This window comes from Haliaeetus albicilla, chromosome 2 (assembly GCF_947461875.1).
Source record: "Haliaeetus albicilla chromosome 2, bHalAlb1.1, whole genome shotgun sequence".
NCBI classification, from domain to species: domain Eukaryota; kingdom Metazoa; phylum Chordata; class Aves; order Accipitriformes; family Accipitridae; genus Haliaeetus; species Haliaeetus albicilla.
In genome coordinates this window covers 60,579,053-60,604,212 of record NC_091484.1, presented here as the reverse complement: position 1 = coordinate 60,604,212, position 25,160 = coordinate 60,579,053, and the positions used below count along the sequence as shown (strand labels likewise).

General features: G+C 37.9%; 1 protein-coding gene across 4 annotated transcripts in view; it reads right to left on the bottom strand.

Annotated features, from left to right (window-relative positions):
* SPAG6 (sperm associated antigen 6) overlaps nt 1-25,160 on the bottom strand; it is a 48,444-nt gene that overhangs the window by 10,352 nt on the left and 12,932 nt on the right. For 2 of the 4 annotated variants that reach the window (XM_069776814.1, XM_069776805.1), the window contains 8 exons: nt 22,149-22,332; nt 15,571-15,776; nt 14,517-14,690; nt 11,953-12,105; nt 9,323-9,514; nt 8,020-8,136; nt 5,129-5,274; nt 6-2,915 (listed from right to left, as the gene is read on the bottom strand). In XM_069776814.1, the coding sequence (XP_069632915.1) occupies nt 2,849-2,915; nt 5,129-5,274; nt 8,020-8,136; nt 9,323-9,514; nt 11,953-12,105; nt 14,517-14,690; nt 15,571-15,776; nt 22,149-22,332 (1,239 nt within the window). In that variant the 3' untranslated portion in view covers nt 6-2,848. Of the gene's footprint in view, nt 1-5; nt 2,916-5,128; nt 5,275-8,019; nt 8,137-9,322; nt 9,515-11,952; nt 12,106-14,516; nt 14,691-15,570; nt 15,777-22,148; nt 22,333-25,160 lie in introns of those variants that run through there. The other 2 variants (XR_011323303.1, XM_069776823.1) reach the window with 2 other exon arrangements.

Genomic DNA, 25,160 nt, shown 5'->3' with positions numbered 1-25,160 from the left:
ATGAATTAAAATGCAAATCTACACTTTATTCTATGTAATCGAGGCAAATGATACACTCTTGAAGCCTGCCAGAGTAGCAATTACAAACATTAATATAGCTTTAGATGATGACTTAAGCCAAATAAGAGGATGGAATAGAAATGCTGTACATCGGAACTCGTGAAACACTACAGGAAAAGAGCAACTCTTACCCTAGTAATGTAAGCCTAAAATACAAATTAGTGATAATTCTGCTGTAAAGGGCTAGGATCTGCACTGTGCAGACACGTACCTCCTGAGAAACCTCCAGCCAGAAGCTATATGTACAATGCAGGGAAGCAGCCTGCCAGCAAAGGAGAGCTGAGGGGGTCTCAAAGTATGCGGGAGGGGACTTTGCGCTGCCACAGCCTAATGGGATGTGGCATCGTCCAGGAGAGTCCTGCAACAAAAGGCCAAACAGCCACTGGCTTAGGACAGAACTGCCTAGCTGGTGTAAAGATGTATTTTTGCTAGGTCTGATTTAGATTGTGCTCTGCACAATCAGATCGCTTTGAAGGTTTGCCTTGTGCAATCATTTCCTTTGTCAGGAATCAGAAAAAGACTGTGAAAAGACTGTGAACAAATTGTTTAGGCATTGAAATTTAACCCTGTGGAATCCTTACAGTGTAGCACAGTGCGACACAGCAGGAGCACATTTGTCAGGGGACTGAAGCCTCTTTGCTCTCTCCGTACAAAACATATACATTAGCATTGTGTGGTGTGGGTGTGCTCCCAAGCACATGATGCAGCTATGGGTACGCAGCTCCATGCCTACCCTGCCTCCCATCTGCACTGCAACTGCATTGAGCCCTCTGCACCATTTCTGTTCTGCTAGGGAAAATAAAGGTTTCAGATCCTTCAAGACTGTCTGGAAGCCCTTCCGTTACATATTCTTTTAGAGATTGTACAAGATTTTATTTTTAAATATCCATAATGCATGTGAGAAAATTATTGAGTATTACAACAATCTTTTTAATAGACCTAATGTTTTTCCACTAGTGTCCTAGCATTAATAATGTCAGAATATAAACACCAAAAACAAAAAGGCATTTGGTAGAAACTAGTCAGTTCCAAGACTTTTCACTCTGATGTGGGCTAACCCAGCTGGTGTGGCTTCTATACCGGTATTCATGACACCAATGGTTTCCATCTCAGTTAGGCTGTCTATCCCCTGCTCCTTCTGAAGAGCAGAGTCTGAGAGCACCAAATACCTCACAGTGGGAGCACAGCCCTCTGTAGAATTAAACCTTAACACAAGATAGCCCTTCAATGTTTTTGTAAACTGTTGAAACATATGCTGACAAGAATAAAAGAAAATAGTCATTTGGAATTTGGCAGAGAAAAGCCACTCTAAATCATTTCCAACTGCAATAAGTCTTTGCTCCTGTTTTACGAGTAATAGGAGAGACTATTCCTGTTTTATAAACTCATTCAGTTAATATGTTTAAGAAAGTAGACAAGTTTCTCTCCTGCAGGGGTCTTCAAAAATTGTCTTTCCTTGTGGCTGCCAGTATTTCAACATCCCATTCCAGAAACACCGTTTATTACTTTTTAGGAAAAAAACCAACAACAACAAACCACAAAAAACTGCTGCATAGTAAAACAAAAATGGTTAGAACAACAAAAAATGGTAAAAGACAGTTACATATTAGGGAATATTAAAGGGTTGTATGCTGCTCCCTGCTGCTACAGTATACCAGAGCATTAATCAGAATGTAAAATTCTTTTCACTCTACATAAGAAGGCAAAAATATTTCAAGGATGTTCTACAGACACACAAGAGGTCATACCTCCAATAACCTCCACATCGATGTGATCTGCAACTTCAAGACTAAGTTCCAAGTGCGCTTCAACTCAATTCTGCAGCAATTTCAGCTCTTGAAGAATAAGTACTGAGCAGCCTTGGTCCCATCACTCCAATCAGTGGGACTCAAGTGTCCTCTGGTTTCCTCTGAATGTGCTCAGAACTTTGCTAACAGTGTTCCTGCAGCCAAGTAATTCTCCTCTCTTCTGAGCCACACAAATTTGCTGCTGACTCAAATGGAGCCAAACCTCCCAGCGTCCTTCCCTTTGTGCCCATGGAAATTCTAAGTTCACTCTGTCCTTTCCAAGAGGAACAACAATGCACACACCAAACAGTGTATTGCTCCTTCCCTCCACAGTGAATCCTGCCTTAATTAGGAAGACTTTTGCAGAAGATGTGTTATCTACCATGCCAGGACCACCACACTATCATATCATGCAGAATTCAGCCCTTTTATCATCATCAGAAATGATTATTTCTTTATTTAACAGCTACTAACGTGTTTGGAGATGCAAAATCACATCACTTTACTTTCTGAAAGGTAGCAGTAGGAGATATCTCAGTGCAGAATGGATTCCATAATTAGAAAAAAGCACAGGGGCCAGCTTTTTCCCCCTCATCGAGCTTGGGAAGCTCTAAACAATATGCAAAAGCAAAAGGGGAAAATGGCTACAGTACTGAGAATGGTAAAATTTGAATGAGATAGTAACAAACCTTTCTTGTGGAAGGAAAAGGAAATGACTGATTCTAAAAAAGCTTCTGTGATAAATCATCACCCCTGCGTGAAATTCCATTCATATATGCTACAATATCTGGTAGTAATGTTAGAGAAAAAACAAAAAGGACAAAAACTTATCAAACAAGTTTATAAAGAACAAAATATAGCTTGCTGGAATTGCTGAGCTCTTTCAGTAGTTCAAACAGTAGAAGGAGATTTCAGAATCAAACAAGAGTTTCAACAGCTGTATTCGTATTATAGTCATAAAGGCATAAATGTGAAATACAGCTCTAATAAAAAAATGAAGTTTATAAAACTGGATGGTAATTTTCCACCCTTTCCAGAAGTATCTCAGAATATCCAGGGGAATAATACCTGAAAGAGAAACATTTTGTTTGTGCATTAGACTACAAGGCATGTTCTGTGCTAAGTAATGAAACACTATTCATATTTCTATTGATCAGGAAAAAATCCTAGCATTAAACACTGGTCAAGGAATTCTACAGTTATTCCCCTACAATGTTTTAAAAGCCTGCTTTTCAACTTATGTTATCATTTATACTTAAAAGTCAGGTTTTCAAAAATATGTTTAGCTTCTTTTAGGGCATGTAAGTAAGTGGCTAGTTTTTAGATAAGTTCAGCAGTCATAAGCATTGTCTTTACTGAGAAATGTAGATGTTAACTTCTTTTGAAATTATGGCCTTTAATAAAAAAGCATGAGTTTACACAGAACCATAGGCTGCCAGACAACAATAGTCTACAGCTGTTCATCAAACATAGGCACACACCCCAAAGCTAATGTGAAGTCTACATCAATGTGAGAGACATTGATTCTGGAACAAAAAAAATTATCACAATGACCTTCTGTCTCTAATGCCAACTCAAGGACAGAGATTATCCAATAGGTTTTCATTAGAGTAGGACTCTATGGTGCCATTATTGTCCTGCTGTCATTCAGTTGGTTTTCCACAATGGACCAACTACATGCTTCCAATATGCAAGCATCACCAAAGCTGCATTTAGTTCTTGTTTTCCAGGTCAAGAGTATCTAAAATATATTACTGTGTTATTCTAAAAACATACATCTCAGTATATTTCTGGTTTTGCAGGCATGTAAATTGTCATCTCTGAGCCCTGTAAGCTTTAACTATAGAGAAGAACATACTTCCATGTAATGCATGCCTAATATGTATTCAAGTAGAAATCCCCAACGTTTTCACACCGAAGGAAGAACCATTTACCTTGTTGATTTTCATTTTCTGGATGATTTCTGTATAATGTAACCCTTTTTAAAACTCATATTATTTCTCTCATTGTAAAGCTAACTTTTCAATGCATTATTATATTCAGTCTGCAAACAGCCTAAAATAACAGGTCTCCAGGACAAACCCAGAGCTGGAGTCTATTATAGCAGCTGTGCCTCAGGCAGCACAACCAACATCAGGCAGTAGCACAAAGAGGCAAGCAGGAGATGCTCGAAGGGGCCCTTTTCTTTATTACATCCCAGTCTACATGAGTAACCTTGTTTCATTGAGGGGGGGGGGGGGGGGGAATAGCTGTAACAAAGAAACAATAATTATATCCAGAAAAGCATAAGCAAATGTCCTCTTTCCCTCTGAAGTATTAGCTGCAGAATGAAGTTTCTTTATGATTTTGCTTTTACCCATTTGCCAGCCACTGGCTTTTCCTTGTGGAGACATACAGGGCTTCATTTTGTGTGACTTAGTTTGTAGCTACTATTAGCTGAAGAACTCTGTTGCTATAATTAAAATTGATGATGCAAATTTTCAGAGCCTGTAGAGGGAGCGCATGAGTGCAACATCCTTTTGATGTGTTGATGGAGTGAAGGACTGGTAAATGGATATCTAGAATCTAGGAGGGCATTTCTCTCATTATTACAATTTAGGATGGTGACATTTTGACTGTAAGCTATTTAATAGTGTTTCTGTATTCATTAAGGGCAAAGTTCAACTTGGTGCAGACAGCTGGTGTATGGTCCTTTTATATAACACTTAAGCCTCATGATGAGGCTGGGGGAGGAAGGGCAGCTGTGGGCAGAGCAACTGTGCAGGAGAGCTTCTGGACCCTCTGTACATCAGAGGAAGTTTCAAAGGAGCTTCTGAATACACTAGTTCAGACAGGCTCTTAGGGAAGTCAAGGATGCAACCAAAGATTCACCAATACATGTATTTTGGAGCCTGAGTAATCCATAAATAAGTTACCAAGATAAACTAAACTTCCCACAGACATTCATTAATATGAGAGCGGTTGTGCTGAAGCCTCAGAGTCTGTCTGGGTAGTGCAGGACCGACTGTTCTTCCCAGCTTCCTGCAAGAGCCTGATTATTTGGGCTTTGTTTACAAAGAAATTTGATTCCAAAAACAATCAGAAAAGAGAAGGTGGTCAAAGGTACGTGTCTAGCGGTTGTGTTACCACTGGGGCAGTTAACCAAATGTTATGCTGTTTTATTAAAAACAAAATTCATGGAGAAGTTAAATTAATATTTTAAATTCTTGCTTTGCATTGTTCCTGTGAAAAACATCTAACAATGTTCTAAGGATGAATTTTTTAAATTTCATTTTCCCTACCTTACTATTTCCTCTGGATAGCAATTGTTAATAGTGTTGATATATTCCTGAAGAAGTGACCCAGGTTCTGCTTTTATTTCTTGAACCTTTTTAAGTCCACCAGTTGTTACAAAGAGACGACGTGCTTTACTGTCATGTGGTAACACCTACACACAGAAAAGTACATTAAAAAAAAATTCTTTTAAAGGAATCTGTATGCTATTAGGTTCAAATATTGCTTATCTGTTTTTAATTCAGAGGACAGATAAAATGGAACATCAGAGGTACAACATCTGTAATGACTACTGTATTTTAACACCCAGTTGCACAGGAAAAAATCATAAACCAGCCCTTTATGGTTATAACATAATTTAAATTGTGCTTTAATACATAACATATATAAAAATAATGAATTGAATATTTATCTTTACATAAATAATATTTCTTGAATTATTCCTATGGAGACAATAAGATTGTGGAGATTAAAGAGATAATAAAAACAGAACACTAACATGGAATAACAGAAGCTTCTGTTCCACTTAAACCAAGTTATTCAGGTCTTTTATGTCAATTCCCACAGTTTAATTGTAGAGCGGAATTTTATATCATTATAATGATCTAGTATAGATTAGTGCATGAAAACAATACTGAGAATTGTTGCAAGTGAACAATGCAGCCTTGAAGCATTACATGCTACTATTAAATTCCTAGATATTAAAATCTTACAACACACTGTGTAGCCATGGAAGCCTTTTACACACACACACACACACAAAAAGCAAAAATGTGAAGTTTCTGCAGCCAAAGGGGATGAGAAGCAGAAATGATCAGACAATACATTCTGTGCTCCCTGAGTGATGCCGATATGCAGCTCTGTCCAGAGGACAGGAGGGAGGGAGGGCAGTGGGGGCTGGGCCAGGCGAGGGAGAATGACAGCATGTAGTCCATAGGCCCAAGGGCTGCAATAATATTAAAAAAAAAAAAGGGGGGGGGGGGGGGGGTCGCACATAATGCAAGACATCAGCTGCATCTACAACAAAACCAGATAGGTTCAAAACCAACTCTGAGAGTTACATACTGTGGGGGCAAAAGCATTTTGTAAGCCTTCACACTGGTCACACAAATCAAGCCATAAATTTGACTGTATCTCAGTGTAAAACAAGAGCCTCAAAGGAGGAAGGGACTGCCTAAAAGGATGAAGGAAAAGAAAGACGAGATTTCTGCCATGCATATAGGCAAACAGCCTTCATTTCTCTGGTCCCTCTATGCTGTACAAAATCAATAGACAGGTAAAGAAAAAACAGGGGAGCATAGAGACTTCTCCCTCTTATATGCTCCATAGAAGTGTCAGGAACAACTGTGAACATTTCGTTGTGGGAACTGAAAAGACGGCTGTTTCCACCTATCTCCCACAACAAGAACTGCCAAGGAGGAACTAGCAAGGAGACAGGATATGGCCCTTTCCCTGCCTTCCTCCTCCACACTGTGACTCCCAGGCTGGATAAGACAGCAGAAAGCTCTCTTGGAAGAGGCCCTAAAGACAGACGGCACCTCTGAGACACAGTCCCTTCCCCCAGTCCAAACTGAGACAGCACAGAATTGCACAGACCCTGAAAACGATAATGCTAAAATGACACAGTCCAGCACCAAGAATGGACAGCATCCTGCTCTGAAGCATAGCTCGGAAATAAGGCTTTTACTGTGCTATAAATAAGCCCACAGAAGTAATACACCACAGCTCTAAGAATAGGAAATTCCCAAATTATGATACAGGAGAGAAAAATGCTTTTACTGCAGAGAACTTAATTTTAAATGTATAGTTCAGAAGACCAAATGCCAGACAAGTATAGTTTGTTTGTAGAAGAAGAAAAATGAAAAAAACCATCAGCTGATATGAAGGGTACAAAACCACTTCAACAGCAAACAACATTCAAATCTATACACTGGGTAACCAGTTACTATGCACTCAGCTCATTAATAGCTCCAGTCAGCACACAGAAGCAAAAGGCACTGGATTCTGTGCAAATCTCCAATCTTTGTATAGTCTTCGCAAGAAGACAGGACAAACCTAAGTGTGGCAATGTAATCAGGAATCTGCAATACAAACAGTAGTGCTTCCAGATCTGTGATAATCAGAACTGAATATCAAGCATGTTTTACTTGGCCATTTCCAGAAAGAACACCTCACCAAGAGAGCCTGGTACCCCCTGCTAACAGATTACACAGCAGAGTATTGCACTAAAGATAGTCTATAACTGAGCAGGATTCCCAACAGCTGGTGAATATCGCAGACACTGGAAATCTCCTGATTAGTTAGCAATTACTTAAATAATTTTAAATATTTTGATTAATTTGTATCACTTTTTACATGCTGCACTCAAATCAACAATGTAATTAATAACAAACAGTTTCAAATTTTGAGAGGCAAGAGAAAAGATTTGGGATTTTTACACTTACTTAATTGAGACTGAAAATTAATGAGGATAAAAGTGGTGAAGGCTTTATACTCTAGATTATTGTAAAATACCTGACTTAAGTTACTCCTGTACAGACAGCTTGTACTTTATCTAAAACAGATGTGGTTAGGATTTATGTGATACATTGGCTCAGTGAAAATATTTGCACGTGAGTTAATATTCCACTCAATCTCAAGAGGCAAGGAAGAAAAAAACACCTTGCTTATAAGCAACTGTTTTCCCAGTCTTAGGATGAATTATGGCAGGTTCCAGATGAAACAGTATCCAGCTTTATCGGACGAAAGAACGGGATGCTTCAAACTGCTTCTGCAGGGGATGCTTGAGGATTCTGAGAAAACAACTGGGACCTTTAGAGAGATTTCATCTTTGGAAAGATAGCTTCCTTGCTAAATGGAAAACAATTAACATTACTTATCAAGGAGAGCCTTTTCTTACCTTACTAAACTGCCCAACAATGTGTTTCATAATATTGGGAGGGGCATCATGCAGCAATGGTTCAAGTGCTGGAAGATACGTGCATTTCTGAAGGATGTTCTTTAAGGCTTTTTTAGTCTATTGAAATGCAAAATAAAATTTCTCTAGTGAGACATCAATGAAAACAACAAGAATTCATGTTACATATCACTGAAGTCTGATCAAAAAAGCAAATTGATCAGAATACTCAAAGAGCATTTTCTGAACAAAAACTATGATATCTATCAGGTCACTTAATGAAGAATCAATTTTCTACTTAAATTTATTAAACCTCAGAACCTACAGTGCATCATATTCTTATTATATTATCTACTGTCAAAGTAATGGCAATTTTCTTTTGACTACAATGGAAGCAGGAGTAGACCCTTTAAGTAAATTGAAGTACTGTAATATAATAAGAAAGCTAAGTCAAAACACATTTTAAAAGATTGTATTTTAGAAGTGGCTTACTAGGAGAGTCTGCTGGTCTGGGATAGCAAAGTGCATTACCATCCAGGCAGAGGGGGAAAGAGAGAGTGTAACAGTTGTACATCAGTGCTTAGTTTCTGAAAACAGACTTAATGTTGACTGCTACAAGCAGTAATGACCTTCTTGGGTAGGATTATAGGTACAGCTAATTTGGCCTTGATATTTTGGTACCACTGAAAATGACTATACAAAAGTTATTTTACAGATCTGGAATGTTATACTTCAGTGGAATGTACAGAAGCATAGTACAACATGGGAGACCATATCCTGTCATACTATACTCTTCAGCTGGTTCACTTACTGTTGCTCAAAAATACACTTTACCAAACTACAACTCCTTTAGCTCCCACACAAGGAAGGCCTTAAACATGAACAGTTGCATGTTTTCAAGAGCAGAGCTTTGAGTATTTGTTACAGTTTTATTATAATAATAAAAATGTAAGCAAACCTACTACAAGGACAAGCTTACACTTTAAAAAAAATAGATCATTAGAAATTAGTCACTCACAAGAAATTACAGCATTTATGGATGTATGCAACTCTGTTCTAAACTGGGAAGAAAGTGAGGGACTAGACTGCTGTGGCTGTACTATATGATTTGGTATGCACCATATGCACACCCGTTAGGACCAGCCTGTCCTAATAAATGACACACAGCCTTCAGACACCCTACACCCAGGAAATCTGTGACTTGATGAACATCAATAAAAGCACATACCATTTAGTAGGTTTTAAGCACTTATACCTGTTGATTACAATAAATATCTCATACTGCAGATACTACAAATATACTTGCTTTCATTTGAAGATCTTCTGAACTGCGTGTGTCCATATACATAGCAAGCAGTGTGGGTAGTACGTTTGTTACTGCAACAGCTCGTGCATGCTCAGGAGTATGTCTTCCAACCTGTCCCAAGGCCCAAGCAGCTGCTGCCTTAATATGATCTTCATGTTCTTCTATCAAGCAGGCACACAGTGGTGGTATTCCCTGTAGCATTAATCAAAAGCACAACCTTTACAAACCTATACCAGGGAAGGACAACTTGAAACTGATACAGATTGTTAGAAAATGTTTCTCTATTTACAGTCTTCTTCTAAAATAAGCTATAAGAGAACACATGCTAGTAGTGTCATATTTTTACAACTTCATGACTAGCAAGGATTTTTAATAAATCTTAATAAATCCAGTTAAAGAAAGAAACAGATTCAATGTTCTAAGTCAGAAGGCAGTTTGAGCTAACACACAAATTTAAGGGATAAAAGGAATACATAACACAATTCAGGCTGTACTAACAGTAAAGGCTTCAGTTTTGTCAGACTGAAAAGGAAAGAATTTGAGTGTTTATGAATCTATCAAAGCAGTTTAAGACCAGAGGGGCTCAATCATTGAGTCTTTTTTTAATCCACAGGACTAAATTTCAACTTACTAACCTCTTCTTGAGTCCAATAGTTCATGTTTGACTCACCCAATAACTTCCAGAAATGTTTCAACTCTTGATTTGAAGACATCAAGAGACAGAGAATACCTCACTCACATCCAGCTGTTATTGAAGTTGTTCTGGTTCAGGGTCACAGTCTTTAATCCTTTCTCCACAGGATTATGGAGCTACTTAGTAGCTGGTATTTTATGCCAGGATACTTCAATAGGAATAATTTCATGCTACTTTAGGTAAGGCAAGGCTACTAAACCTCTAACTAGAACACCTTTTTCTCCATCCCATGGATCATTTTTTAGTCTTTTCTGTACACTCTCCAGATTTTTTTCAAGATCCTTTTCAAATACAGACAACAGAACTATACGCACTATATACAGAATATACTATATACAGTATATACTATAGAATCATAGAATAGAATCATTTACTAGATGCACTATATAACAGAACTATATAGATTAACTTCTCTTTTCCAATAATGCTTCATCTTCCACTCTTTAATACTGCAAAGGACTGAACTGTCTTTTTTTTTTTTGCCACTGCACTGCAGCAGAAGACCACAATGTAGTATTTTTCCAGTATGGTCCAAAAAATCATTTTTCAAAATTCATCCTTTCCAGGATACAGTACTGCAGAATGGAGCTATCACTTTCCATCATTACATCATAACATCACAGATGTGTAACTGCATGTGGTTATGCCACGGTGCATTTCTTTCAAATGGTTCCAGTTTACCAAGCCCTGTCCTCAGCACAGTACCATTCCACAAGCTTAGTTTCCCCTGAAGCAATTTTTTAAAAAAAAACAGGGTTTGGGTTTATTTGGGTTTCTTTTGTGGAACATTCATTAAAATATTTAATTTAATGAGAGTTTGCACAGATCCCTACAACATCTCTCACTGCACTCCCACTCAGTTATAGTAGTAACCATTATTACTCTTCAAAAATTTATCATTTAGGTGCTTCCTCATGAACTTAAACCTGGATTCATCCTACTTAATGTCAAGCACTCAACAGCAGGAGCATATTTGCTTGAGGCATCCCTGAAAGTGGAGAGACAGAGACACATCCAGAGAAGAAGGGTCTCCAGAGAGGGCAAGGAAAAATTGTCTATTTCTTTAGTTTTCAAATGCAGAAGAGTATGTTTTTGATCACTGCTACCTTCCCTGCATACTCATTGATGATATATTGTAGCGATTTCCATTTTTTAACTCACATTCCTACTAGAAGACATTTCTGTTCCTCTGTTTTTATTGTTTCATTGTTTCCACTCATACAGTATATTTTAAATGACGGACATAGTGTGAAAATGGGCCAACAATGCTAGTGAAATTACATCCTTCCTCCTGTCATTAGTTAATATTTTGATGTGGATAATGCTATGTCAGGCACTAATTTCACCTATTGTGAATATTGAACATTCTGTCCCTTCTATACCATTGTCCAGCAGAATTTATTTAAACCTGAAAATGTATTGCTTATCTCATTTGAAATGTCACTTGCACAACTGAATCAAACCGTACTACTAAGGTCTTTTCAAGTCTGAATATTTCTGTTGCCAGACTACTCTAGAGGTACTAGCAGAGTCATGCTAGTGCAATGAAGAACGTGCCATTAAACATTCTTGTTTCAAAAAGGGGTTTGATGTAGCCACAAATATTCATTTTAAGAGGAAACAGACCATAGAAATTCACTGACTTATTTTCTGTAACCATGCAATTGCAACACAGAAAAATCATGTGCTGTAATACAAATGGATACTCACAAACTAAACCAGGACATTTTATAAAAGGTTTAACTTCACAGAGACACACTTTGATCAGGTTACCACATAATTTCAGCCATAGCAAGCAGCAATATTTGGAGAAAGTGCATTCGTCAACAGCAAGTATATAATTCTGTCACAAAAAACATTCTCTGCCTATGTTACTTTGTATCTTTCTCAGAATACCACTGAAGAATTATAGGAAGACGACAAAGTGATAGCTAACCTTGGAGACAATCACTGCCATTGACAGGTTCTCCGAATGAGCTGCTACATAACCAAGCATCATGATGCCAGGCAGTCTGACAGTCCCTCTGCAGCTGCCAATACAATCAATCACAGCAGCGACTCCACCTGCATTTACTATAAGCTGTGAAAGCTAAAAAGATAAATGGAAGAGATTAGATACTGTGAGGTATCAACAGGCATAAAGCACTACATTAGAAAAGTCTTTAAATGTATTGCTCCTGATTTACAAAATAAAGCTGGAATAAGAGTGATGTATCATACAGACTGTTGGGCGCTAAGTGCAGCATGAAGTTCTCGGGAATGAAGCTGGTTTGCTACTCTGTTTTTGACTTTACTGCAAGGAAATCGGGACTCTGAATTCTTGATGCTGTATAGCATGGAATGACATACTCTCAACTCCATTAGTATACACCAAAGAAACATGCAAATGACAGCCTAATACATTAATGCCCTTGAAGATGCACCTACTGAGCCAGATACTCTTTCATACTAGTGCCCATTCATTCCCAGGCCAACATCATATGTTCTGTGCAGGGACAGAGGGAAAGGCCCACTCCTCCTCTTACCTGCATTCTAGATAACCTCTGCAGCATAAGCGCCTTGGTGGATCCCCCCCCAGAGGCACGAAGCCAAAACCAACTGTCACGGATGCGCAAAACCGACTTGGACTACGCCATTCTGCCACGTTAGGGTGCTGCGAGGGAGGTGTCCAGGGAACACACTTGATGGGCGATGGAGTTTGCCCCAGAACGCCAAATTATATAGCCTTCCTTACAAGTGATAATCAAGTATGCAACATGTTTCTTTCCAAAAGGTATCACTTCTTACATCACTTGAGGGACAACAATAGAGTATGTATGATATCAACAATGCATAGAAATTAAAATACTTTCATATTATGATTATTTTATTCTATCTTGTTAGGTATATCCCATTTTTCCCAAAGATTCCAAAGCAAATGAAACATGTTCTTAAAAGTCAAAATTAAATGAACAAAACTGAGGCATGTGGATTTCCCATCCAGTTGATTTGTATAAACATGAAATCCACCTTTGCCTTAGAGCCTTTAAAAGGGGATTGTTTCATTCATGAAACAGCTAGGTGGAATTTAAAGTTATTACTTAGGAAAAACTGTTCACACGATTGTGAAATGCAGCCAGTGATGACCAAGCCTACGTCTGGGCACAGCCATCTGCACTTTGGACGCACAGAGCTCCTGCACAGACACGCTCCCCAGTGCTGTGACCCTCAGGCCCCACTGCAAGTCCCCCAGATCCCGACCTTCACATGAATTTTACTGCATATGCAGATAAAGAGCCGAGATCTAAAAGCCACAACACTCACATGACTAACACAGCCATCTCCTCTAGAAATATCGCTTGCCAATCTGTCTCTGCTGCAACATGTGTTGCTTGAATAGAGTTGCTCAGAGATGGACAGAGATCACTGTCACTCTGGAGTCAAATGTGGATTGTGACTTCCCACTGGGACCTACCAAGATAATTCCTACAGCTCCTTTGGAGAGCTGCTAGAATGGCCAATTCCCCTTGCATGGAGGATCCTGTGCTGGCAGCTCTTCTGACTTTACCTGCAGTCTTGTGAGTTTGGCCTCTGGCTTCCGACTCTAGTGCCCCCCTTTGATAATGATAATTTCTTCACTTTTTTGAGAAAGTGAAGTTGCGCTGTTCATGAGGCACAGAGAGGAAACGTGACAAGACTGCGAACTTTAATCACCAGCAGCTTAAAGACTAGCAGGCTGAAGAAACAGCACAATATACATGTTTAAACACTTCTCAATTGTTAATCTAGTATCACGATTTTGAAATGGCTGTGCTCAGCATTAGTGCGTTCCACAAATACATTGCTTGTATTTCATTCCAGAGTCATATTTAGAGCCTTTTAATTATCTCTATGGTCTGACATATTAACATAGTTATAATTATTTGGTTTTCCTATTTGTTTTGTATTGACTTCGCCAAACATCCCCACCTTCCTATATCAATTATTGGCAAAAACACTGCAAATGCTGAGACTAAAATTACAAACTCAAGCTAATAAAAGAAGCTACCATCAGTTTAATAATAAATAAGAGAATTTTGACCTTCATTGTCATTGGAAAAATAATTAAAATGTGATCCCAGCACCCCAGAAGACTTTTTTAAAAGACACTCACCATCTATTATTATTATAGGGTGATCTTGTCATTTATTAGCTAGTATCATGACTTCTGTGATGCTTTTGTCATGGTATTTTTAATACCTAGGACTGACAATACTGTCAGCCTAAAACTCCCTCTCTGTGCAGATATCTTATGGAATGAAGTAGCTAGGTATACATTATATGATTCCCAGTTTTCAAACCCAATTCATATTCAATACACATCTCGTAATATCAGCAAGCATTTCCATATTTTTCCAATGAACATGCCAAACAGCTATTTGCCGTCCCTTTCGAAAAGCAAATGACAGAATAATCCTGTATTTTATTTAAAGTGTAAAATCTAATGATATGACCTTGTATTTGCATTTTCAAGGTTTTTACCTCAGGCGTATGCTTTGCTATCTCTCTAATTAAAGTTGCACCATTTTTCTTGACATATTCATCTGAGTCCTTCAGGCATGTGAGCACAACTGGGAAAATTTCTGCTTCAACCACCAGCTCTGCAAGATCCACTGAATGCTTTGCTATTTGGCTTAGAGCTGACAGCACCTGACGCTAGTAAATAAAAATTGTTATAAAATCAATAGTATACAAACATCCCATAACACACACTCCTCCTGCACACAAAAATCTATTGCATCAAGGAAAACAAAGCAGGATAGGGAAAACAATTACAGCTATTTTACAATTCACTGAGTCAATTCATGCACGAATATAATGGCACAGAACATTCGCTGGTTCCTGAATAAAAGTTTCTCCTTTGTTTTATCCCATTCAAGCTTGCTATGTATTAAAAAAGAAAATATATATATACCATTTAAAACGGTAATTTAAAATTTAGTGAAAAATATAGAAAGTATCTTTATTTGCATAAGTTTGGCCTGTTAGACCTTATATTAAATCACTTCTATCTATTTGTTTGAATTGGCATTTTTGTGTTGTCTTCTGTTTCTGTTAGAGTAAGACAGAAAAACTGTATTAAGAAACAATTTTTTGTCAGTTAAACCCTAGTGATTAAACCTTTGACAACAGCCACTCAAATCAGATAGTACATTCTAAAATACAATAATACATTTAATATTAACTGGTTTATAATATAATCTTAAGTATGCAAAACCTTTTCTGTAACTGAATTGTGCAAATTTTATCTATTAAAAATATCTGTTGCATTCTTCATATACTAAATAATTCTAAAAAACCCTCATACTATCCACTTTAAAGATTAGTTTAGCTGTTCCTCACAGAGCAGCAGTTTTTATCTAGTAGCTAAATCTGTGAATGTGTTCAGAACTCTTTGTCACTAACTATGTAGTTACATTTTGTTAACACACCAAACAAGAGCTTCCTAAATAAATACGCACATCAGTGTCTTTGATTCAATATAAAGTAATGACTGGTATAATGGAGATTAAAAAAAAATAATTTTTAAATGTACCTTCAGTTTAGCATCAGGGTTCAGGATCATCTGAGCTAAGTGAGCGATAGCTCCTGCATCCACTACTGTCTGTGCTAACTCTGGAGAATGCTTTGAAATATCACTGAGAGTTGAAGCAGCAATCCTTTTCAAAGCAATTTCTGGCTCCTGGATACAGAGCACTAAAAGAGGAACAGCGCCTGCATCCACCACAGCTTGTGACAGTTCTGTAGGTCCAAGGAAAGTAATTAAGTGAGTATGGGTGACTGACCCTTGTGCAAGCCATTTTTCACCCTGACAGATACAGCAAAGGAAAAAGGGGAGGGTGTAGTTCACTGTCTCGACATCTGCATTTCAAATCAGCCCTCCTGGTTTCATAAACCGTGTGGACCAATCCACAACTGAAAAGAATGCAGGTCAATAGATGGACCCCCATTTACATGCACACATTTGAGGTAGATTAGGCTGAAATGGTTTGTTATTCTGTTTTCTTTTTCTTTTTTTAAAGTAAGCAGATGTCAGCTGTTTAAACCCTGGCTATTCTACACTGATCAATAGGAAAGCATTTTATGCATGGCTAACAACAACACAGAAAGCCAAAGTACCAAAATTTTACCAACCACCTAATTAGAGAGCATTTTACCCTCTTTAAATGATAAGCAGATATTAGCATAGATCAAATGCCAAAAACAGAAATACAAAAAACATACATAAAAGATTTATCTTACATAAAAGACTGGAAAAATGGAACCTGCTGATCAAAACTAGGCTTTGCTACCATACATGGGACAAGACAGAATTTATACTTTAATGACATGAAAATGTTATCATACACAATTAGACAAATGAGAAATATCATCAGTGGGATATTGTGTGTCTGAGATCAGTACAATATCCTTAACTAACTGCACTTAAATAAAAAATAAAAAAAAAATCTGAGCATATGATTAGCTGACATGGACAAAAATTACACTATTAGAAATTCATTAGTTCTGTGTATGCAGCATTAATCACAATCCTAAAATAAGAATTACTGGATATCAGAAGCAAAATTTATACTATAACCAAGCCGTGCTATTTTAAAATAGTGTTGAAAAAGTGGTAAAAATCATGGGGGATTCAATAATCTATTAGGTTTTTAGTTCAGTTTTGCTACACCTTATTATGCATATCCATTATTATCTTTAACATTTATCTTGACTTATAGTACCATGGCAACATATGGCTGTTGTATTTCAAGACTCTAACTTAGCTTTTGATTTATAGTCCATCCATAAAGAGATTTTCATACTAAGAAAAATATAGCATACTTCATTAAATATACATAGACTAATACAGTTTTTCATGAAATCTGTAAGTCATGTCATCATTACGTTGTTAAGACCCAAATAATGTTCCCGACCAGATTTGTTTTCAATTAGTGAATTATAGCCACACACTCCAATACATGTGATGTCAAATATTTACACTGTATGTTATTTTATGATATAATATTTTAAAGAAATTATAAATATTACCTCACAAAATTATAATAAATAATGCAGTAATTTTTAAACTAATACAAAATTAACCCTTCAAGGTTCACTTTTCAAATAACTGTTTGACTGAAAATGTAGAGTGTGCATCCTCCAAATACACACACACCATAAGATTTCAACAAAACCCGAATGCTCTACCTTTAGTTTTACAACTTTGAAATGAAATGTACCTGAAACGTATCTGAAAACAAACCTGAAAACTAACTAATCAATATAAGTGGCATAAGCTACATTCAGCTTTTCATGGAAAAAGCCATACTTGATTTTTTCAAATTGTATTTTGATGCTGTACACTGACCAAGTGAAATACATGATGTGACCGACAATCCAGATTAATCCATCCGACTGTGCCTCAGAAGCAACTTCAGAGCAACCAACTCAATTGCCTACAGTCTGCTAGGAGATGCTAATACCAGGAAAATCATGTCAAGAAGGACAGGATACTACTAGAAGAATGGGTTTCTTTGATGCCTTGTGAGCTGAAATCATTAAGTTCAAGTAGGGAGAGAAAGAGCAATACTTTAAGGTCACAGCTACGCCCAGGCATGCAGAAGTAACCATAAAAGTTATTTTAAAAGAGGAAACTAAATCCGATTCAATTTAGATCAGCTCTTGCTGTTAGAAGGCTGCTATCATTTAAATACTGATGGTTACTGTTGGTCATGGTTAATTAAATGGTTGTTCTTCCAGTGGTGTTTATAAGGTTCATGGCTAATAACTTACCACATGGAGGGCTGGACCATGTGTCAAAAGACAGACAAGCAGTAAATGGACTGTCAGAAAAACAGGAAAGCTGAGGCAAGGACAAAAGAAAATATAGATCTTCCCATCACATTCCCCTGCAAACAGCCCCAAACTACAATTCTGAGTATTAATGATTCTATGATAATTGTAATTCTTTTTTTCTCAAAAAGAGGCTAAATCAACCTTCCCACTTGGTAGAACATCTTTAATTCAGACTATACACCAAAGGATTCATGAAACTTTGCCATCCAATTACAAAACATAGAGGTGAAAAAAAAATGAAGGCTGAGAAAGAGTTAAAGGACAAAATACAGTTGTCAAGAAGAAATTTCTAAAAACAAATATTCAGTCAAAGAAATTAAAATAGCTGGTACAAATTACAAAAAGACTTTTCTGAACACTATGCCAAGACTGCCCTATAAGGGCAAAGATAAGACCAATAGCTGAAGAAGAGAAAGACAGCAGGGAAAAACTGATTTATGAACATCATTTAATTCCACAGACAGTTACGAAAACCCTGGGCTTGGAACTTCAGTTCGGGGCACAGCTCAAGGAACCTATCCAACTACATGACGATAAAGTAGGACTTCTCCCTATGTGAGTGAAAGTAGGAAATGTTATTCTACATACGCTCAGAGACAAGAGAGCCAAGACTCAGAACCCACCATAAATTAGTTACTTTTGTCCAGAACAATATGAGGAAGATTTTAGCAAATGGAGATACTGCAGACATGAAGACAGACTGACATGGAGGTAGAAGAAAGACCGATAAAGACAGACATTGGAGTTTAAGATGTCACCAGTTCAACTAGAAGTTGTACTAGATTAGATTTGTCTCAATACAAAAGTAATCATCAGGGACTAAGAAATTAATTCAAACTAAGCTGAGGCCTAGTCATGGGTTTATGCGATCAGGAAGAGTGGAAAGTGAACAAAGAAGAGTCAGTAAGATCCTGACTACATACCCACTGAAATCAATGGGAAGTCTTACAGGATTGATCTAAACTGGTTTAAGGTGTTACCAAAAAAAAATCCATATTAATGTTAACATGTTGGCAATAATAGTATGGATTAAAAAAAAAAAGATTAGGGAGAAAAGATGAAGGTGAGAAAGTGAGTGTGCAGGTAGTCCCCAGAGAAGGAAAATCAGCTCTGAAAAAATGTCATATTCACATAGCAGAGCAGCAGCAAAACCTTCTTTGCTTGGAAGCAAATGCAAGTTTCAGACCAGACCAGGGTTCTCAAACAGACCTTGCTGTGGTGGCAGGTGCATCCACAGGAAATAACAGGTTTTATCCAAAACAACCACCAATACTGTATTTTTCTGAGGACTGTGTGATCATGTAATGGCCACATAGGAAGACTCTAATCCCCACAAGGAGTCCAAAGACTGCACTTCAAAATCACAGGTTTATGCAGACTGCTACAACCACAGAGCTAAAGATTCCACTGGAACCAGTGGGAAAACCTTTAATCAGGAGAAGGCTGGAGGTCATTAATTACAGGACAAGCTTATATCCTGGAATAAGACAAAGTTACTGCTAGACTCAAATCACTGAAGAGCTGAGGAACCTGGTCTAAGCTTGTAGCTGACCCTGCTTTGAGCAGGAAGCTGGACTAGAGACCTCCCGAGGTCCCTTCCAAGCTGAGCCACTGTATGACAGAAAATGAGCGTAATTCCACTCTCAGCAGTATGCTTGAGTATAAATAGTGTTTTTTATTTTTGTTTTCCTACCAATTTACAATATGCTGAAGCAGGTAAGAGATGATTAATAAATTACACCTTTTATGTAGGCAAAGCAAATGGAAAGCTAAGTTATTTGCATATCTCAAACATTAGAATTTTGCATTTTAAAAGTAATTGAATATAGTATAAGTAAGAATTTACAAAATACTTTTCATGGATCTGATGGTATTTTGATGGTATGCGGAACACTTTACACTTCTTTTCAAACACAAATAGTAGAAATAATGAATGGCAAAATTACAGCACACTGATCTGTATATTTTGGAGTAAGTTCCTAAATTTTGGAATCTGACCTGACAAGATTTCTAGTGTCTTGAAATCTCATGAGACATCTGTCTTGACCTAAAATCTCATAGGTCTTCTGGAGAGATCTGTTCACAGAAGAACTGCATTTTAAGAGACTGTTGTATGAAGACAGTAGGGAACTTGCTAACCAGAGTATGTTTTCATCGGGGGGAGAAGTCTTGATTTCTCAGATTGGAAGTATTTTCATGGGAACATACACCGCAGTTCCTAGAGAGCAGCTTTACCAGGTCATGGATGGAATTTCTGATTAAAAGCAGAGAGATACTCCCATTGCAAACAGTTATCGCCAAATGCTGGGAGCCTTTGCTTGCATTCAGGGAGACAGCGGTTCACATCCTGCCTAAGACAGATCAGGACTTCAATCTGTCTCCCACGTACATCCCAGACATATGCCCTAATTATTGAACTTTTCTTGCTGGGGCAAATAAGCCTCCCTACCCCCCCGTCTTTTCAGGGGAGAAAAAAAAATTGTTTTAATGTTGTCCCACTTTGGAACTGAAACAATTTTTGAAACTGAAAAACTTTTTGTGGGTGGGGAAAACCATTTCACACCCAACTATTTTTAGAGTTTAAGCTGCAATATGTGTTCACAGACAGTCGATGACAGAAAATCCTAACTGCCAAATTTTGTCAACACAAGCATGGGAGTCTAATCCAGCGTTTCTCAAACAGTAAACACCAGATGTTGGTAAGAACAGGTCCATCTATCTTTGTATCCCATCTCCAACAATATCCTGTTCCAAAGGCATGCTTGTAGGAGTATAAGAAACATACCATGCACAGAGTGATCTTTTTTCAGTATAACTCCTCTACTTTCAGTAATCATTTTAGAGACTTCCTGTGACTGTGTTATAGAGGAAGGTAAATCCCCCAAATTGGCTGTAGCCAAGCAGAACAACAACAATTTTTTTCAGGTTTTTGTTTTGTTCTGGTTTTTAACTGATTACATCTAGTGATCTGTCTATGTCCTGATGCTTGCAGCTTGGTAGCACTTAAAATTTCAACCTGATTTCTGAAAATGCTGTTAATATTGCTGGTGTAATTTGACATGAGACATGCACCCATTCACTGTCAGTGAATAAATAATTCATAACCATGGAATAAAAATTTGTACAAGGAATTTGGTGTGTTCGATACACTACACACATTTATACAAACAAACACTTTCAAATGACACTTAAGTATCTTTCAGACAGAAGCAACGATTATTTTCCACCAAGGGTGGGATTCAGACCTGGTGACCAAGAAGATCTTTACCACAGAGGTGCTCCAAGAATTAATTTGTTCTCCAGAAAAAGCAGTCTGTTAGGAAGATGCTGACAACTTTGGAGTCTGTCCCAGTAAGTTAACCCTCTCTCTAAGTGGGAAGGGGAAATCTCCCATACCTTCCACAGTCCAACACTCCATATCAATTAAAAAAAGAAAGAAAATCACTTCCAAACTCAGTCTATGTACATTTTAGAGCCAAAACCAAACATAAATGCATGAGTTAATGTTATGATCCTAGAATAAGTTTAACTTTAAACAATATGAACACAAGCGATTTCTCCCACCCTTTCCAGCCAGCAGTTTCTTCCCTCAGTTCTTTGATTCATAGCTCTAAACTTTTACTTGAACTATATAAATAGCTGCTAAAAGAATTATCAACCACGTGGATCAGCTTTTAAATAGGAACATGACACTGCCAGTGAGTTATACAACTGCTTGTGAGACAGCAGTGAACTGCTCGATATCGGATTCCTAGGATCTATTCCTGACTCTCAGAAAATAGTGTGGTCTGCTGGCTAATGATAATATAGTCAGTGCAATGAATTTGGCACATTTATCCTGCAGGCACTGCTGTAAGCTGAATGAAACTTGGTTCTGCCTAGGTTTCTCCATTTTACTATGTATATAAAATAAGAACTAATGTCAAGCAAAAAAACTTTGTTCCACAGCAACAGTTACACAATACATAAAGATTCTGAAATTTCTTCACGATGGAGAATAAAGCAGAGTGTTTTTTCCTGGCCACAGGCCTAATGCATCTCTTCTTAGAGCACCTCTCGTAACTGGGCACTGCTGGTGTCAGATATGCCAGTTTCCCACAACAGGTACAGCATTGTCAGAAGGGTATAGTTAGAGTAGGTTTTTATTCCAAATTTAAAATTTTATAACAGAGAAGAAACAGCATCTTGTTCTATTTATGAACATTACAATAATGCAATTTATTGTAACTGTCACATAGCATTAAGCTGAAAGATAACACCTGTGAAACCTGTTACCTGAATTGTGTCGGGCAATATACCCAAGTGCCCAAGATGCAGCTTCTTTGACTCCAGGGTCAAAATCTTCCAAGCAAATCACAAGCATTTCCAGTGCTCCACACTGAACTACTGCCTGAGCTAGCTGTGGAGAATGTTTACCAACTGCTCTTAGCACAAATGCAGCTGCTTTCTTGTAGAAACGCTATACAAATCAGGAGAAAAGAAAAAAAAAACAGCTTTTACTAACATTAAGTAGTTCAAAGCATAATACAGTACAGACATCCATAAATTAGACTTTTTTAGTAGCAGCAGTCTCTCATACAGATCCAGATCAGGACCACCAGACATCACAGAAACAATGAACTTACAGACCTTCTCTGAGACAGCTCATGATATAAAATTTGCAGTAAGTGCATAAACAAACAGGAAAAAAATGAGAGGGCTAAGAGGATATGGGGAAAAGATAATAATCTAGATAAGTCTGTTTAAGCGAGTAGTGAATGATAAGAGCTGCAAAACCAATAGCTCTTAACATATTTAACCATATTACATAGGTTATGCAGGGCAAGCTCCTAAAATAATTCTACCCATCTCTGACACTTGCAATATTTCACAATTTCTAATGTATACACCCTCACAATATCTCTATGAGAACACATTGTTTACACTTACAAACAGGAAACTGAGACACAGAATTAGATCCAACAGAAGGTTTTAGGATCTGAATCCTGAAATGCCTAAATACTGCCTAAGCCCACAGCTAAGATCCTGAAAACCCACCCCACCAAACACCCAACACTGAATGACCCTCGGTTTTGACCAGGCAGCCTGCAGTTTTACCCCTGCATGTGCCCAGAAACAGCTCACTTTCAACAGGACTAAGCACCTTGGCACTTCTGCCACAAGTTCAAGCAAAATCCAAGCACTTGTGTCAGTTCTACCCATCTCCCTCAGTCCTGGGCCAAATACATGTTTTGAGCATATATATATAACATATGATGCTGCACACATCATGGGGTTCCATGTAAAGTGCAGTGGTGGTTGCAGTTTCTTCTAAAGGCACAGTTAAAAGTCTTCCCCTCAAAAGTCACCTTTGAGTCTCCTCCTGCAGTTTCGTAAGTATCATTGGGATGTGAAAGCTGAAGATTAAATTTCTTCCTCTGCCTTACAGTTTCAAAATTCAGAGCCCAGTTAAAGTACTCTGGCCAGAGACAACCGAGTTGTGAGAAAGACAGTTCTTCTCTCTCATGAAGCAGTAATGAGTGCAAGATTCCTTGGGACACAAGTAATGTACTGCTACATCCACGTGCCCAGAGTATGCTGTCCAGCCTGGCAGTTGACAGACCATCCATCCCTACGGACAAGCTCTAGAGGGCTCTCTCTCCGTGTGCCAGCTGGCTTTAATCTCATTCCAAGATGCTTGATTCTCCCCTGCTCTGTACAGGGAGCCTGGGCACTTTACAGTGCTAGCTTCCTACTGTCAAGGTACCCAAAACTTAATGCAAAGCCCACATCCCTTTTGGATCACGTCCAGAGAAACAAAGAACCACGTGAGTGCTTTTGTGCATCCTGTAAGGCGCAACCAAACACCTTCAAAAGTCTGATCTAAAGCACTAAGGTATGGCAATAGAGGAGTATCTGCAACGGCTTCACAGGAAATAAAATGGACCCAGGCCCACTCCCTGGCCCTGAAGGAAAGTGACACTGCACACCACGTCCATCCACTTAAACTCCTCATCCCTCAAAGCACAATGGCCTCATCTATACTATTGGAAACCATCCCCACCTTGTGCTATCACCTAAACCATGTGCAGGAATTGATGGTTGGCATTAGCTAAAACCACACCACAGAGCACGTTAACAATCAAAGAGCACAGTCATCTTCCAGTGCTCAAATGCATGCCCTGACCCTCCTTAGTTTACCGGTACTGATATAATTCCTTAATGCCAAAAATCCAGTCTTCTAAGTTAAGGCCTACAAGCAAGTACATTAAACATAATTTACAAGCAAAGCATTAAACATCATTTAGGGGGAACAAAAGTTAAGGGAAAGTACAGACAAATAGTCAAATCCCTAGGTAATGTAAGTCACCGTTAAGTTCTGCTGAACCCAATGGAGCTATAGCTGTTCACACCAGTCTATGTCTGTGCAAATATGGGTATGTTATTTCTGTTAAGTAATTATGCTCCTGGCAAAGAAAAACATTTCTTTGTTTTTATTATTCAAAACACATTTATTTACAAACCATATTCACAGGCACAGTCAGAACACACTGTAAAACCGTGTTTTGCTCAGTTTAATTGACAAAACATTGATCTGGGATGTGACCCTGTATCTGTTCTCCATAAATCAGTAGAATCAGTATTTATTGTGTGCTCAAAGAATCTGCTCCTTAAAATAGATTTTGATACATGAAGAGTGAGTGGAATGGAAATGTATCTGGGTGGGGTTTTTTTTGCCTATGGGAAGTAACAAACTGCACGCATTGCTAAACTCTGCATGAACTGGATAATGAGTTTCCTTCACTTGCCCTCAGTCACCAAGGCATAGTAGGCTTTCCATGACCTCACACTAATCTTGCTGCTGCCCCAAGTGATTCTGAATTACAGCCATCTCAATGTAACGACAGCATGGGCAGTAACATGGAAGAGATAAATCAGGGTACTCAAGCTAATTTAGTGAGGGCTTTCAGTTGTAGCAGGGGGGTAGTTTCCAAACCAAAAGAGAGGATAACGTTTTGTTCCACTTCTTCCCTTAAAAATAGAAATAAAAGGACCAAAATGGTTATAAACTTGTCTAACTAAAACCTTAACTTTCTTTCCATACTATACCAGTATCTCGACATCAAGGTTTTTCTTTAGCTTTTCTTTATTTTTTTTTTTTTTAAGATTAATTGTATAGGCAATGACCTATATGCACAAAAAAATATGCAGTGAGTACTTACATTTATGTTTTCCTCAAAAGATTGCAAATTAAAATATATAGTTTTCCAAAACATATTTCCATTGAAATCCTACTTCTCCTAAATC